This window comes from Schistocerca gregaria, chromosome 3 (assembly GCF_023897955.1).
Source record: "Schistocerca gregaria isolate iqSchGreg1 chromosome 3, iqSchGreg1.2, whole genome shotgun sequence".
NCBI classification, from domain to species: Eukaryota; Metazoa; Arthropoda; class Insecta; order Orthoptera; family Acrididae; genus Schistocerca; species Schistocerca gregaria.
In genome coordinates, this window is record NC_064922.1 from 628,337,197 (window position 1) to 628,355,254 (window position 18,058).

Sequence of the window (18,058 nt, forward strand, 5' to 3'; positions counted from 1 at the left end):
TTATGATATCGGCATAATTCATATCACTTCAGGCAGAAGGGTTACCTTCATAGTCTCAGATGATGTTGAATTTCGCATATGTTAAAATTCAGGAGTAAGTAAGAAATACATATTTTTTTGTTTTCTCCAAAAAACTCCTGCCCCGAGATACAGTCCTCCACAAATGACACTACAAACACCATTTTGAAGATGTGTATTTTGGAAATTTTTTGAAAATGTTGTATCTTTTTGCAGGCGGGCCTGCAATCTCTTAATCACCTCAGCGATCTACGGTGACCACTTTTTTCGAACCTTCAACAGATTTTTTATTTGAAAGATAATTGCTTTATGATTACAATGGTATCCTCCATTTGGACATACCTGTCAAAGTTCTTTTCCTGTTGCCTTTTGAATTTTTTTTATAATTTACAGAAAAATATATTTTTTAAATGCCAATCCAGAAAATATAGATTTTTTTTCTGTTGAGTAGTAACATGTGGTACTATATTCTCTGTAAAGGAGTGCTTCCACTTTTAAGTTTTCTTTCAATGGTAATGTATGTCTTCAATGAAATTGTTTCTTACTAATTTCTTTGTTACAATGTTTATTTCTATTGTCTTTGATGCAGTTACTTCTTATCACTTTCTTTGTTGCAGTTATTTCTTTTCACTTTCATGATTAGCATCACCCCGGTTCCCTGAACTCCTGAAGATAGACATAGACTGTCGATATTGTATCACAGACACATTCCCTTTGACAGTTCACAGATGTCACTAAACCCACCCAAAGATGTAAACAACCATGCATGACCAGCACCTGTTAGACAAAGGGGGTCCGATAGCCAATCAATTCCAGTCATTCCACCAGGAAGGAGGTACACGACTCGTGTTGTCTGTAGTTCAACTATGCCTAGACGGTCAATACCATGGTGTGATCACATCCGCATTGTTACCTTGTGCCAGGAAGAGATCTCAACAAGAGAAGTGTCCATGTGTCTCGGAGTGAACCAAAACAATGTTGTTCGCACATGGAGGAGATACATGGAGACAGGAACTGCCGATGACATGCCTCACTCAGGCCGCCCAAGAGCTACTATTGCAGTGGATGACTGCTACCTACGGATTATGGCTCAGAAGAACACTGACAACACCACCATGTTGAATAATGCTTTCCGTGCAGCCACAGCACATCATGTTCTGACTCAAACTGTGCACAATAGGCCACACAAAGTTCAAAATTCGCGCATTACACACATAAACAGCCATCTCTAGGTGGGTGTGGAACTACCCACTTAGGTCGTAGTGCATAAAATTTTGATCTTCCAATAAGTGAAGTTGTATAGTTGGTCTTATAAATTGCAAAAGTTTCTTTTATACTGCGAGTCATGTACTTCTCCACTTTCACAAAAGTTATAGTGTCTTTTTTTGTTGGTACACTAGCGAGAACAGTTCCACTTATCTTCCAGATAAATTGACTGCACTATTTGAAGTTGAACTGCTTCTACAGGATGACCATAATAGGGATCTGGTCTTCCACAGATTCCATTTACAGACCTCACATTTCATGATTTGTCTACCATGTACTTTGATACTGATGGAAGGTGGTTCAAAATTGTTTTCTTTGAAAATCTCTGATAATAGTAAAAACTTGCACCTTTTCACTTAGGATGCACGATATACAACATCTGAATTGATATTTGTGAAAAATTCCTGGCAAGAGGTCAAGAGTGCTTTGGTTCATCTTCTTCTGGAGATGGAATTTCTACTTTGAAGAATGTGGTCAGTTTTGCTGTAGTGTATTCATCCAAAGCTTTAGTAATTTCTCTGCACTTTCTTGATGCATAGAGCTTATGAGTCGACTTTACTGACCATGGTTTCTTAACTGGACTAACACCTACCTCTGTAGTTGACTGATTCAGGGTATTTAATTCTTCCTCTATTGACGCAAAATCTGCGCCATGGGAGGCTTCACCTTGTTCACATACTATCATTGTTGTTATTCTGTCAAAAATTTAGAATACAAAAAGTCATCACTGGAAACATCTGCACCTTGAAACAGAGTCTTCAAATGAGAACACTGATTCCCAACCTGAACTAAGTCTGTTGTTTTTTGTTTTTCTTATACATCACTCTTTTATGCATATGCAGATTGTCAGCGCACTTCACTCTCTTGTGCCCCCAGTCAGAAGACATTTCAAATGGTGCTTTTCACAAAACACACTGCAGCTGTGTCACCTGGCAAATTCCCCACAATAACACAGAACTCATGGGATGGTCTCAGATTTCTTAGAAGGCTCTTCAGTGAACAAATTAGCACTGAACCACTACAATACAGAAACCTGCAGTGAACAACCATGACAAAGAAACTGACGAGAAACTACTACAAAGTGTAAGAAATACACCCATAAAAAAGTGTTGCATCATCTCGGTTCTGAGAGTTCTGGAACCTGCTCAGAAAATTAGTATAGAGATCAATATAAACAATGTTTCCACTCTTTTTATTGCTCATGAAAACCACACGTTGCATGTTGTACCAACATACATCGAGACCTTCAGAGGTGGTGGTCCAGATTGCTGTACACACCGGTACCTCTAATACCCAGTACCACATCCACTTGCATTGATGCTTGCCTGTATTCATTGTGGCATATTACTCACAAGTTCATCAAGGCACTGCTGGTCCAGATTGTCCCACTCCTTAGTGGCGATTCGGCATAGTTCCCTCAGAGTGGCTGATGGGTCACGACGTTCATAGACCTTTTCAATCTATCCCAGGTATGTTAGATAGGGTTCATGTCTGGAGAACATATTGGCCACTCTAGTTGAGCAATGTCATTTTCCTGAAGGAAGTCATTCACAACATGTACACGATGGGGCCACGAATTGACATCCATCACAACGAATTCCTCACCAGTATGCTGCCGATATGGTTGCAATGTCGGTCGGAGGATGGCATCCACATATCGTACTCCCATTATGGCACTTTCCTTGACCACCATCAGTGTACATTGGCCCCACATAATGCCGCCCCAAAACATCAGGGAACCTCCACCTTGTTGCACTTGCTCGACAGGGTGTCTAAGGCATTCAGTATAAAACAAAGTCCACAGAAGTTGCATAAGTGAAAACCTTTATGTATTTGGACCTTTCACATACATTTTGGAACCATTTAAAATGCTTGAAAAGTGAGTCTCTTATTCATCTTTCAAAACTAAAATTATGTTAAATAAGGCTAGGTTTCGATTTTAGAGCCTGTTATGTGATAATGTGGTAATAAAACAGGTTTCATGTATGGCAAAAATTTAAATCATTTATTAAACCTGTTCAATCTAAAAGTGTAAGCTCTCCTTTTAGGGAATGTAGAACAATATGGTACTAATCAACAGAAAAAAAATCAAAACTTCATGAAGTGGCATTAAAAAATAATCCATAAATTATTTTAAAAAAAGTCCAGAATGCTACAGTACAAGAACTTTGAACCCAAATGGAGGATTTCTTTGTAAGCATGCAGCAATTATCTTTCGAATAAAAAAAATAAAAAAATAATAATAATAATATCTAGAACTGTTCCAGAGATACACAATTTTAAGAATTTTCCCAAAATTTGCAGCTTCAAAATGATTTGCACAGTGTCATCTTTGGAGGGTTGTATCTTGGAACAGGAATTTCTTTTGGGGCCAACAAAAACAATACGTATTCCTTACTTAGTCCTCCATTTTAACATATGCTAAATTCAGTAACATCCAAGACTATGAAGGTAAGATTTTTTCCTAGCCTGCCTGAACTTGTATGCGGTAGCATACACCAAGTGTGTAAACATTTTGGTTTGTATAGCTTTCTAAAGTGACCTCACGAGAGCTCCATTAAAACCCAAAAATTAAAAAAAGTCTGCCACTGTAAAACTGTACGATTTGTACAGCTTATCAACAATAAAGATTCATCCACTAAAATTGATGAAGGTTTCTAAAGCCGCTGCCCCCTTGGTTTTCAACGGTTAAGAACAGATTGTATCTACAGAAAAAATGCATAATATAGGACTGGAAAATTGATGGTTTAAGGTCTATGGAGTAGCTGATCTCCGAGGCATATCTGAAGAAACAATATTATACATTTACAAGAAATATTAACTATCAGAAAGCTTTGTGAGATATGTGCCTTAATTGTTGATATTAACATACAGCAAAATCTAAAATTTTGTTGCATTATGTGTACCCTTTAAAAAGGAACACAATCATTTTGTCCACTATTTTCTACAACAGAACAGCAGTAGAAGCAATATGAAGATGACAATGGCTCTACGCCAAAGAAAGTAATGTTGACTTTTTCTGCCAGAATGGTTGCAGCCAGTATTTTTCTGTAATTAAAAAGAAAGTTACCTTACAAAGAGTAAAACAGTACTCTGTGATGTGTACACGAGTCAAGTGAACAATTGTAATGAAGACAAAAATGAACGAGAAGAGAGTTGAATTGCTCCAAACAATAAATGAAAAATATATCACTGGGGCAATAAAACATGCTTTGGCAATTCAAAAGAGAGAGATCATAAATTTATATGTTTGGGGCATCTACTATTTATCTAATGCACAAGATTTGGAATCACTGTAATTCCTATCCCCAGATCAATAAAGCTCATTTCATTTAAAATCACCCAAAATAAAAAAATCTCGTTGCCATCTTGTCACAGATATTTTTGAAAATTTGGTGTAAGACAGTACATACACAGAAAGTGATAAAATAATTTTTTCAGAATTTTTTTTAGATCAAAACTGTAGTCAAGGGACCATTTTCAAATGTCTAGCACTTTCACAATCTGGCGTCAGTATGAAAGGTAGGTTGAAAGTTTTTAACTACTATAACTCAATTATTTATACATCAATTTTATTCAATATGGTGTCATTAGAAAGATAAAAGGACCAACTATATCACTAAACTATAAAAATGCTGCAACTGTGCATATAAATATGTGCAAATCTGTAATTAAGGTCATTTTTCAAAATTTTGTTTACAAACTTTATGAACTTGTTTCATCAAAATCACAAGTTTCACCATTTTAAATTATGTCTCAAAGAATTGCTACTGTCATGCATTTCAACATAAAAAAATCAGAAGGGTGTTTGTTCTGTTTAATCACTTAAAACAGAAAGAACATAAATAATAATATACATACTTCATTTTGTGAATCTTACCTAATGGTCACAAATGATGATCAGTTCTCATAAAACATGTTCATAAAATTCTGAAAAGCATTCATTCTTCCAAACAAGTTTTCAATGGACAATATTATGTCTGATTCAGAAGTACATTATATGATCTACCAATACTTGTGCTTGCACTAGAAGCAGGCAAAGTCATTAAAATGTTTTCATAAAGCATCCAGCAAACATCAGTGTGAAGTGGCCATGAATAACTTGAAGAAGGGCCACTTGGACTCATGAACTCTCTAGAATTTTTCCAAGCCAACACTGGTTATTGTAGATAGTTGGGACAAATGTTTCTTCTTTAATTGTGTTAGAGGCAGTGTTTTGAATTTCAAGAGGAACTTGAATGAACTTAACAGATGATGAAACACGCTTTATCAACAACTTGTTTTCATTCAGTGGCTTGAAAAAATGATTTACTCTTGTCCCAAGAATGGAAGAACCAGTCTCATATCATTTTTGTAACATATTTGTGAACTTTGTCATCTCTTCTGTTGTAACAAAAGGTTTCTATTCCTGGAACATTAGTTTTGGCAAATGTAAACAGATCTTTTGGAGTTAAAATGTGACTGTCTTATGGACACTGTAAACTCGCTCTTGTTGCTAAACGTTTAATAGTACCACCAATTCCATCACATGCATTTCTGCCATGACTAGTGGCAAAAAAATTCCATTCTGCAGTTTCTCCGTGATCTTGCTTGTGATGGCACACATTCAAAAAGTTCTTATATGCGCAGAACTGCCATCTACAAAGAACATAACATGCTGGGTGTGTGGTAATTGTCCCAGTATATAAGTGAGAGCAGTTTTCTGGAAAACATAGAATGTGTTTGTATCATGCTGCAAACAGTCACTTATACAACACAATGACATTGACTTAATGCAATCATCTGTTTCAAAGTACACAAAAGGCTGAAGGGTGACTTGAATGTTCTGCCAGTGAAATGCCTGTGCAGCATCCTGAAGCAAACTGGTGTACTTCTCTGCAAAATCCACTATGATGATGCATGTAGTATCAGGTAGGGTATCTTTCTTGATCTGAAGTAGTGACTGTGAGATTTTGATACATACGATGTGTTAAGTTTTGAAGTTTTTGCATGAGATACTCAACAAATTCATTGGTCGTCTTAATTAATGTCTCCAGTGTAGGTCGATCAGTTTGCATCCATTGTTTGAACAACATTTTCACAATCTTGTAAGGATTCCAGCTCTATTAAAAAATTGTGCAGTTCACATTCATCAAGACACTGAAAACAGCGATGCAGCATGCACTCCTCATTTTCCAGACTGCACACAAGTTTCTGTAGAAGTTCAGCGTACAGTTCTTTCACATGTGCAGCATGCATTAACATTTTGGTGATATATGCATACAAGTACATTATGCATTCCACGACTGTTTACGGTAACACATTTTTTTGGCCTAAGTTCACAAAATTTAGTAAAACCAATTTTATCTTCACGGTATTTTTCTCTGAAAGCTAAGTATACATCTTTCAGATTATGTAAAATTAGTCTTTTTGTCTTATACACTCTTTTGCCATTTTCTGAAGTGACAGACAGACAGTCTTTTTTATTAGGAGAAATGCAACTTATATCATCTTCACAGCAAAAATTCTGGACACATTTTTCCACATATCTATTAAATTAAGCTCTTCACTGCTACTACTTTTCTTCCGACACACAACTGCTGACACAAAACCTAATGAACATTTGTTTTCCATTGTGATTTTTGATCAACTGTGTATAATGCAAACAAGAACGGGATGGTTTGAAACTTTTTCTTGTTCTCTATTAGTCAACAATGTACTATGAATAATCCGTAAGGGGGAAATAGAGAGTTAATGAACACTTTATTAAGTGATCACTAATATTCACATTATGGAACAACTTTGTATTACAGTCAGATCCTTCAATATGTAAAACTCCACAATATGATATTATGAAACCCTTCAACTTGATAGTGTGACATATTTTACGACAGTCAATCAGATGCTACTACAGGAGCAGAGTAAGATTCGTAAAACATAAAACCTCTGATTGTGGAATTGAATTATGTTTTTATAATTTGTTTTATTTATTTTATTTGAATTACCATATATATTACATAAATAAATAAAATATTTTTTGTTTAAATTGTGTGTAAATATGTAATACACTTATTACCTTAAAAATGTAGTACTGATAATATCTTAACAGCCTTTAAAATGAAATACCTAAAAATTAACTGTCAACTGTCAATAACAAAATCAAAGACAAAAATAATTAATAATTATTTATTTATTACTTGGTTGTATATTGTTAAAATTGAGTGGATTAATGATTGGTTTGAAGGTAATATATATTTCCAGTATATAAATTACATTTAATAAATAAATTAATAAACAAACCTCATTTTTTAAATTTATAATTAAATAGATGATATCATATAATGAATAAATAATAATATAAAGAGTAATAACTAATTATAAAAAAAAACCTTCAAAATGGAGTAATAAGTATGACTATATGTTAATTAAATGTATTTTTAAATGAATTATCACTGCTCATAATCTAATTTTGCATGAAATAAAATTATGTATTATTAATAAATAATAATAATATTTATATGAATATATCATTATTTCTAATGATAATTGACATAAAATAAACACATAAAAAATTAAATGAAACACATGATCTTTTTTCACTCCTTATAATATTTGATAAATAAAACGCACTAAAACATCTGATAACAAGCCACAATTAAACTAAGCATATGCTGCAACAACCATTCGTAGGTTATAGCGTCGCTTCATAAAAATTATACATCAGAGAGCACTGTAATACACAAACTGCGTTGCATGTGAGTGTTGCTGCTACACTGAATTTTTCATTGTTGTTTCATGTATTGTTGATTAGCTATTTCAAGCAATTAATTATTACGGCATTATTGAAAAAAGTATAAGATCTAACAATAGAGGACAAACACCCACCGGATTTTTTTATGTTGAAAAAAAAAAGATTCCTGGAATTAGAAAACAAATTTTCAAACGTTTGTTGCTTAGACACAGCACTTCAATTAAATTTTTATATTATAGCTCTAATCTTTTACTTTCGAATGACACCATATTGAATAAAATTTATTCATAAATAAAAATAGTTACCTTGGTTACAAACTTACAAGACACTTCGTTTCTCGGCACATTGGTAGAAGGGGCCCACATTTCAAAATGGTCTCCTAATTACAATTTTGGTCAAAAAATTCCAGAAAAAATATTTTAACCCTAACTCATTATGCACATTCTTACAGCAAATATTCAGAAAAATGTGTGACATAAGGGCAATGGCCACTGGGTGATTTCACATGAAATTACCCACAATTCTCATCATCATCATCATTTAAGACTGATTATGGCTTTCAGCGTTCAGTCTGGAGCATAGCCCCCTTATAAAATTCCTCCACGATCCCCTATCCAGTGCTAACATTGGTGCCTCTTCTGATATTAAACCTATTACTTCAAAATCATTCTTAACCGAATCCAGGTACCTTCTCCTTGGTCTGCCCCAACTCCTCCTACTCTCTACTGCTGAACCCATGAGTCTCTTGGGTAACCTTGTTTCTCCCATGCGTGTAACATGACACTATCATCTAAGCCTGTTCGACCTGACTGCTACATCTATACAGTTCATTCCCAGTTTTTCTTTGATTTCCTCATTGTGAACACCCTCCTGCCATTGTTCCCATCTACTAGTACCTGCAATCATCCTAGCTACTTTCATACCTGTAACCTCAATCTTGTTGATAAGGTAACCTGAATCCACCCAGCTTTCACTCCCATACAACAAAGTTGGTCGAAAGATTGAACGGTGCACAGATAACTTAGTCTTGGTACTGACTTCCTTCTTGCAGAAGAGAGTAGATCGTAGCTGAGCGCTCACTGCATTAGCTTTGCTACACCTCGCTTCCATTTCTTTCACTATGTTGCCATCCTGTGAGAATATGCATCCTAGGTACTTGAAACCGTCCACCAGTTCTAACTTTGTTCCTCCTATTTGGCACTCAATCCGATTATATTTCTTTCCCACTGACATTACTTTCGTTTTGGAGATGCTAATCTACATACCATAGTCCTTACATTTCTGATCTAGCTCTGAAATATTACTTTGCAAACTTTCAATCGCATATGCAAGACTGCTTTATTTTGTGTTCACATATCTTAATCTCATCCAGCCAGTCTATTGTTTTCAACATATGATCCATAAATAATATGAACAACAGTGGCGACAGGTTGCAGCCTTGTCTTACCCCTGAAACTACTCTGAACCATGAACTCAATTCACCATCAACTCTAACTGCTGCCTGACTATCCATGTAAAAACCTTTAATTGCTTGCAAAAGTTTGCCTCCTATTCCATAATCTCTTAGAAAAGACAATAACTTCTAGGAACCCGGTCATATGCCTTTTCTAGATCTATAAAGCATAGATACAATTCCCTGTTCCACTCATAACATTTCTCCATTATTTGCCATAAGCTAAATATCTAGTCCTGACAGCCTCTAAGAGGCCTAAACCCACAGTGATTTTCATCCAATTGGTCCTCAACTAATACTCGCACTTTCCTTTCAACAATACCTGAGAAGATTTTACCCAAAACGCTGATTAAAGAGATACCTCTGTAGTTGTTACAATCTTTTCTGTTTCCATGTTTAAAGATTGGTGTGATTACTGCTTTTATCCAGTCTTATGGAACCTGTCCCGACTCCCAGGCCATTTCAATTATCCTGTGTAGCCATTTAAGATCTGACATTCCAGTGTATTTGATGAGTTCCGACTTAATTTCATCCACCCCAGCTGCTTTATTGCACTGCAATCTACTGACCATTTTCTCCACTTCCTCAAATGTGATCCTATTTCCATCATCATTCCTATCCCATTCTACCTCGAAATCTGAAACATTACTGATCGTATTTTCACCTACATTGAGCAACTCTTCAAAATATTCCCTCCATCTGCCCAAGGCATCCACAGGATTCACCAGCAGTTTTCCTGACCTGTCCAAAATACTTGTCATTTCCTTCTTACCTCCCTTTCGAAGACTGCTAATTACACTCCAGAATGGTTTTCCAGCAGCTTGACCCATAGTCTCCAACCTGTTTCCAAAGTCTTCCCAAGATTTCTTCTTGGATGCTGCAATTATCTGTTTGGCTTTGTTTCTTTCTTCAACATAACTTTCTCTGTATACCTGAGTTCAAATATGTAGCCATTTTTGATACGCCTTCTTTTTCCTTTCACAGGCTGCCTTGACTGTGTCATTCCACCAAGCTGTTTGCTTCTTCCTACTTTTACACACTACTGTTCCAAGACATTCTTTAGCCACTTCTAGTACTGTGTCCCTGTACCTTGTCCATTCCTTTTCCAATGACTGTAATTGACTACATTCAACTAACTGGTACCTCTCTGAGATCGCTGTTATGTACTTGGGCCTGATTTCCTTATCCTGAAGTTTCTCCACTCTTATCCTCCTACATATGGACCTGACCACCTGCACTTTCGGCCTCACCATCCCAATTTCACTGCAGATTAAATAATGATCAATGTCATCAAAGAATCTCCTGAATACACGTGTGTCCCTCACAGCCTTCCTGAATTCCTGATCTGTTATTATATAGTCAATGACACATCTGGTTCCCCTGCCTTCCCAAGTATACCGGTGAATGTTCTTATGTTTAAAAAAGGAGTTCGTGATTACTAAGCCCATACTGGCACAGAAATCGAAGAGTTGTTTCCCGTTCCTGTTGGCCTCCATATCCTCTCTAAATTTACCCATAACTTTTTCATACCCTTCTGTTCGATTTCCAATCCTGGCGTTAAAAGCACCCATGAGCAGAACACTGTCCTTGTCCTTCACTCTAACAACTACATCACTGAGTGCCTCATAAAAACTATCCATCTTATCTTGATCTGTCCCTTCACAATGCGAATATACTGACAAAATCCTAATTTTCTTGCTAGCCACTGTCAAATCTATCCACATCAGTCGTTTGTTTACATACCTTTTTGTAACTACACTGGGTTCCATTTCTTTCCTGATGTACAGCCCTACACCCCATTGTGCTATTCCTGCTTTGACTCCTGACAGGTAGACCTTGTATTCTCCCACTTCCTCTTCTTTCTCACCCCTTACCCAAATGTCACTTACAGCTAAAACGTCCAGCCCCCACTTACTTGCAGCCTCTGCCAGCTCTACCTTCTTCCCAGAGTAGCCCCCATTGATATTAATAGCTCCCCATCTCATTACCATTTGTTTGCCAAGTCGCATCTTAGGAGTCCCTGGTTTGTCAGTTAGAGGTGGGACTCCGTCACCTCCAAAGGTCCGAGGCATTTTGCTCTGATTGTTGCCAGCATCATATTTAAAGTACCAGGGAAGTAGGTTGCTAGCCTTACTTGCCCTGAGATCCATTGGTTATTACCTCTAACGGTTGAGGGACTAACCAGTGGATTTGGTAGTCTTTGCCGTATGAGCACAAAGGTGACCACGACTCAGAATATGTCCGAGATGCCCTGCCTTATTCCAAAGTAACTGGTACCCTGACTGTCGGGACCACTTACTTGGCCACTCATACATTGCCCGTGGTTCATGAACTAGGACATGACAACAGGAACCCACACCATGAACCGCAATCCATAATTCTGAGAGCAGAAAATGTTTTGAATACAAGGATGACATAACGACAACCACAGATGGGTATCATTCCAGAATCACACTTCAGGGTATCTATTTAATAGAAAAGAATTGGCCACAGAGCACTGACCAAAACTGCAACTGGTTTGGAACAAAGCATGTATATAAAACACAGGCTTTGTTCCAAAACACAACCCTAAGATAAGAACACTGTCATTTACTGACAGTCTAAGGACTTCTCCTTTCACCCTCGTAATACTGCAACTCTGAGATGACATGTAAAGGCCTGTCATTCCTCAACAAGAACAAACTGTGAAGTGTAGATTTAATCAGAATAATCTTCTTTACCGTCAAGTGATTGAACTTTTTCATCATTATCACGGAATGGACATCAAAGCCAACAAAAACAATAACAATTCTGCACATCACCAGACCAAAAACAAGCAGTTCACCAATAATAAAGTAAGGGTCCTTTTTTTTTTTTACCTATGTCGAAGATGAAAGTTGTGATACTATGTTTGGGTGAATCGAATTACAGCATTTAACTCAGTAACCGAAATCATCCATATCAATAATAACAATGTGTATCCAAATGCCTTGGGTCAACACCACAGATGGTTACTATATAATAAACTTGTACACACACTAGACCCTACATCCTTCTTTAATCAAATGACATCTTGGATAAAGTAGTGTTGTTAAAGATAACCAAAATACTGTTGAAAACTTGGATGACACACATTTAACACACAAACATTTTTGATGGATATTCACTGTCTCTCAGCACACTACTTGTGTAAGTACTTGATTATTGTCCAAGTGCTGACATTGGAGTGCAGTCCTTTGGATTGTTATTTGCCTAGGATTTCATCTGTATGAGACTTATCCATCAAACTTGTGTCACCTAATATGATTCTGGTGGCCAGGTAACACAATCCTTCAGTTAGTTCTTTCAATTTACACTGAGGAGACAAAGCTCACAGGACAACTAATATCATGGTGCGCCTTGTTTGCTCGGCATAGTGGAGTAATTCGACATGGCATAGACTCAAGTCCTTTGCAGAAATATTAAGCCATGCTGCCTATAGGTCAATCCACATGAAGTGCTCCAGTGGTTTTTAAATATTTTAATTCTTTTATACATGATTGCCCTATATTTGAGATGCACAAAACAGTTTTTTATAATAATTTGTCTTGCACTTTTACTGGATGGTGGCCATTTTTATTTGTAGCTGCGCCACGATTTTTCAGTCGGGAGACATTAACAAAATTTGAAAAATCTCTCCGCTGATTTAAGTTACAACATTGCAATTGACATGATTGTTCTTAGAAAAGGTTCCTCAACAACACTGTATATTAAACAAAATATCCTATATGACTACGAAGGCTTTCCCGGCGTAATAATTGATAATATTCTTCTCGGGTATGCAGCCGGATCATAACGTCTTCATGACACAATATTTCCGCGGTCCAACTGGCCGCCATCTTCAGGAGAGAGTGCTGGTGCACGATCTCGCCGGAACTGACTTCCCAGCGCAAGCGGCGGCCCCTATATAGGCCGCAGAAGACCCACAACGCGTGCACGAGAAGGTGCTGTAACCGCCCTCTAGCGCAGTAGACATACCCCGCCGCCAGTGATGGAAAGAGGCGAAATCAAGATATCGCTGTCAAAAATTAAAAAATAAAAATAAATAAAAAAATTTTATTCCGACGATAGAACCACAGACCGTTGTTTTTTAATGTCAGATAACTTTGGGTCCCAAGTCTTAATTAAAAGAAAACCCTTGTCTCTATTAATAAGATTGTCAGATAACCGAATCTCTATGGATTCTTTTAAAATACAGTCCTAATAGCGAGATGCAGGGGCAACCATTTGTGTCTTGTCATATAGTATTGTGCACCACATCTGAGCCCTACCCTCAGCTCAACAACTGAAATCAGGGCTCTTCTGACCAGGCCAACCGTTACTGTCACAACCCCAGGTGTGTCACTGCAAGCGACAATGTGCTGTTAGAAAGGTACTAGCATCAGACACCTGTTTCCATAGACCATTAATGCCGAACTTCACCACACTGGCCTAAAAGATACATTTGTTGTATGTTCCTCATTGATTTCTGTGGTTACTTTAGGCAGCGGTGCTTGTCTCTTAGCACTGACCACTGTCAGTCGTTTAATGAAGACCATCGGCAACTGCATTGTCCATGGTGAGAGACAATGCCTGAAGTATGGTATTCTTGACACACACTTGTCACTTTGGACCTCAGAATATTGAATTCTCAGGTGATTTCCAAAATGGAATGTCCCATGCACCCAGCTGCAACTACCATTACGTGTTCAAAATCCGTTAATTCTCACCACGCAGCCACAATCACATCAATCACCTGAGTACAAACGACAACTCTGCCGATGCACTGCCCTTTTGTACCTCATGTAGACAGTACTACCACCAACTGTATATGTAGATATTGCTATCCAATTACTTTTGTCACCTCATTGTAAATTGCTCTTCAAGTTTCTTTCTAAATTTTTCCTTCTCATGTGCATTATTATTAAAAATAAGTTTGCATTTCTTTACATTACTCTTCTGATAAACACTGTGTCTTTAGTTAATCTTTAATGTTCCACAGTGCTTTATTTAGTTTAATATTACAGTCGCGATTTAATTATTTTACACTATACCCAGCTCTCTGATACATGTGTTGTTAACAGTGTTGGTGACAAAATCAATTTCTAGGATTTTAACACAAATATGCTGTTTTAATTTACCTCGCAGGAATACTGTTACTATGTCTAAGTGAACTCTGCCTATATCACCTGTAGCTGTTAAACATACCGGTATCTACGGAATTGCAGCGGATTACTTGATTAGATACCTCTTCACAGTCTAAAGCCTTTATTTAGGTGCATATTTTAATTAATTAACATGTTTTATCTGGTAATTGCCCTTGAATTCATTTTTTAGTTATAAAAGTCAACTTGGTATCTATAGTTCTTTTATCTGAGACAGACTTTCAGCACGTGGTTGTCACTTCTGTAATGGTCCGAAGCCACTTGTAGCATCCTTTGCTTGCAAAGCTTCTTCTAATGATGGTAGACCATAATTGTAAAGCTGCTTCTGATATATCAGAATTCTCACATCTACAGAACAATAGGATATACAAACATTTGTTCTTAATAGTGTCTGAATTCTTTATTATCTTCCAAAACAATAATACACAAATAAGCACTTTAAACACATCAGTAGTGTCCAATGACTACAACCACTAATATTATTAATTTTATAAATTCACAAGCAACAACCAGAAGAAGTGAGTAGCAACCAATTATGCATGTATTAAAACAAAGGGGAAACAAGAGAGGGAGAGAGTGAAAAAGAGAGAAATCTCGTAACAGATTTCATTTACTATGCAAATGCTAAGATGACTGCAATAAAAATCTTGCAAGCAATACAAGAAAAATACAAATGAAAACAGAACATAAGGTGTTAATAAATGTGAATTGTAGTGCTGAACTATTACAGCAACTTGAATTCAGAAATATCTTTCAAATGTAAAATGTGCACTATATGTGACCCACAGAACTAAAAGCACATCAGCGAAAAACCAAATTCAAATTATAATGCAGGCATATGATCAGCAGTGATAGGCAAAAAATGCTCAAATAAACAGCAGCATAGTTCCCTTAACACAATATCTAACAAAAATGTCATCCTTTGCAACCTGAGCCACAGCTACGGTAGTGACTGTTTTAGACACACACTGTAGGGTCCAGTATGATTATGTGTAACACCCCCCCCCCCCCCCCCCCACACACACACACAGTGAAAAATGGGGCACTAACAAATACAAGTGAATTTTGAAAACTGTAATATCACTATGTGCAGTGTATTATTACAATTCGTGCAAGTTGTATGCTCCATACCTCATGCTACTGACTAACCGATCCAGAAAGAGGAGACATGTCATACATACTTTCCTATTTTCAAACGAATAAACAACAACTCGAGACCTGGGGTTTCTACCCGCAACCCAATTAATAAACAATTAAGGTTTCTAGTCCTTAAGTTTGTGTTTAACAAACGTCCATTAAAAATAGTTTCACTCTGCGTTACAATTATTAGTGGCATATTGCAGCGTGTTTATCGCCACTCGCTTTTCACAATTTATACCACTCGGAAGCAGAGTTGCCAGCACCTGTAAATACACTGTGAGCGTCTTGACAATTAAATTAGTCTTGACAAGTTTTTTATATATATAGTTTCTAAAGCTGATGGCTGCAACAAACCTCTGAACCCTTTCTTTCAAAACACGAGTTTCACAATTAAATTGACGTTATACAAAAATGAACACCGGCCATGTATAACAGGAATACTACTTTGTAGAAGGTGTGTATAAACAAGCTATAACATTAACACTGTGAAAGGAAACAGTAACACAGAAAGTACTTCAAACGGAATGTCAGTGAGCATCTAACAATTTAAAAAATAGATGGAATTTATTTCAATAACATTAAACATTCAACAGCTAGAGCGAGAATATAGTATAAAGGTTATACAACAAAACGAAAGACAAAAATAACTCGCCCGGAAATTTTTGTCAAATGCATAATGCAAAACTGCTTATACGTCTAAATAATTCTCACCATAATCACGCTTCTGCGAAAGAGCTAGAGCACGATACAGATTCACTTCTTCTGTTTGCTTTAGCAAGTAGCTGTCGATTTTTTTCCGAACATGTTCTGGAATACACAAATACTCATCCTCACTCAAAAATGTAGACGCAACACCACTAACTTCGCCCATATTTCAACAAACACTGAAGCCGGCGGTAAACTACTCAAAGATTTTCCTAGGTACACGCAAAGATAATATTGATCAACAACAACACAAATGCCACAACAAGTGAAATTTGTTGTACCAAAGATAGTATGCTTTCGTCGAAATGAGATCAATGATCTCTATCTATATAGAGATCACTGATTGAAATAGGTAACTACACTTCCACATGCTTTTGAAGTGGGCATGGAACCGTTCCTTCAGCCATGTTTTTGAATTTGTCGACATGACTACGTGGCAAGTCATTCTCCAGCCTGTTGACGTGACATTCGTAAGATACAATCCACCATCTCTGCGACGTCAAATTTTTTGCCTCGTCGCTGTCTCTGATCTGTTAACTGATATCTACTGTGCGCCTGCGATGTAGGCGACTGTTCTACAGCACAAAATTAGACCTCCTTATTGTAATTCTCTATGTTGTCTGTTGCCCAGGTTTCACTTGAGCACCCTGTAGGTCAACCCAATCCAAACAGCCTTAATTTAAAAAAAAATACTCAAACAGTTTCAACTGCGCTGCCTAAGATGTTACATAAAAGAAAACTGTCTTCTGAAATTGTTTTTGCTGCTGCACAAGTGTTTTACAGTCAATAACACATTCATTGCAACTGATACAATTTTTTCTTGTTACACTGTTTATTTTACATATATTTATGTTCAATCTAGAAAATAACGACAGGAATATTTTTGTAGTAGTCCTAAGTGTACAGCTCATTATATTCGTTTATTTACTTATTTGTTTAACTCTTCAGCAGAAGCACTGAGTCGGCTAAGTGGCTTATGCATATACTGCTTCTGATCTTAGACATTTCAACCATTTATTTGTTCACACAGTCTGTTTCGTGAATCTCTTCACAAGGAGGAGCATTAAGATATGAAGAACAAATCAAGTTATATACTAACAGGCGGAAGAAGCAACTGAAGGTTACTTATGTTACGGATCCTGACAATAAGTTACAATTAGTAGTAATAAACTCATACTGTTCATTTTGGGGATTATTTCTAGATTAGTTTCCGTTTATTTAGTTTATTCCGACACACATATAGATTATTACGAAATAAACTTCTTTGAAAAGGAAAAAATCACCAATTTTTCCTCTTACACTATTTAGCTGCTGTTTTTGTCAATGTGACTGTGGGCGAATTCAAAAACGTTGTGTGTAACCTAAAAAATAAAATCTCTGTAGCCTTAGAAGAAGTACCTATTTGTCTGTTAAAGGATTTTGTACAAAGCTTAGAAACCCCTTGCATTGTATTGTATTGAACTGGGGACCTATGAGCGACAGAGATGTTTCATCGCTGCGGTAACCTCAGTGCTTCAAAACCCCACAACAGGCTACAGCAGTCCACTCAGCCCACTTCTGCCCCACACCAAACCCAGGGTTATT

The 18,058-nt window shown here is 36.8% G+C and overlaps 1 protein-coding gene across 1 annotated transcript in view; it reads right to left on the reverse strand.

Moving 5' to 3' along the window:
- The window catches only part of LOC126353882 (nucleoprotein TPR-like), a 342,294-nt gene extending 325,437 nt beyond the window's left edge, over window positions 1-16,857 (reverse strand). Inside the window, exon 1 of the mRNA XM_050003086.1 lies at window positions 16,481-16,857. Within this exon, the coding sequence (XP_049859043.1) occupies window positions 16,481-16,640 (160 nt within the window). The 5' untranslated portion in view covers window positions 16,641-16,857. The remainder of the gene's footprint in view (window positions 1-16,480) is intronic.
- Between the last annotated feature and the right edge of the window lie 1,201 nt (window positions 16,858-18,058).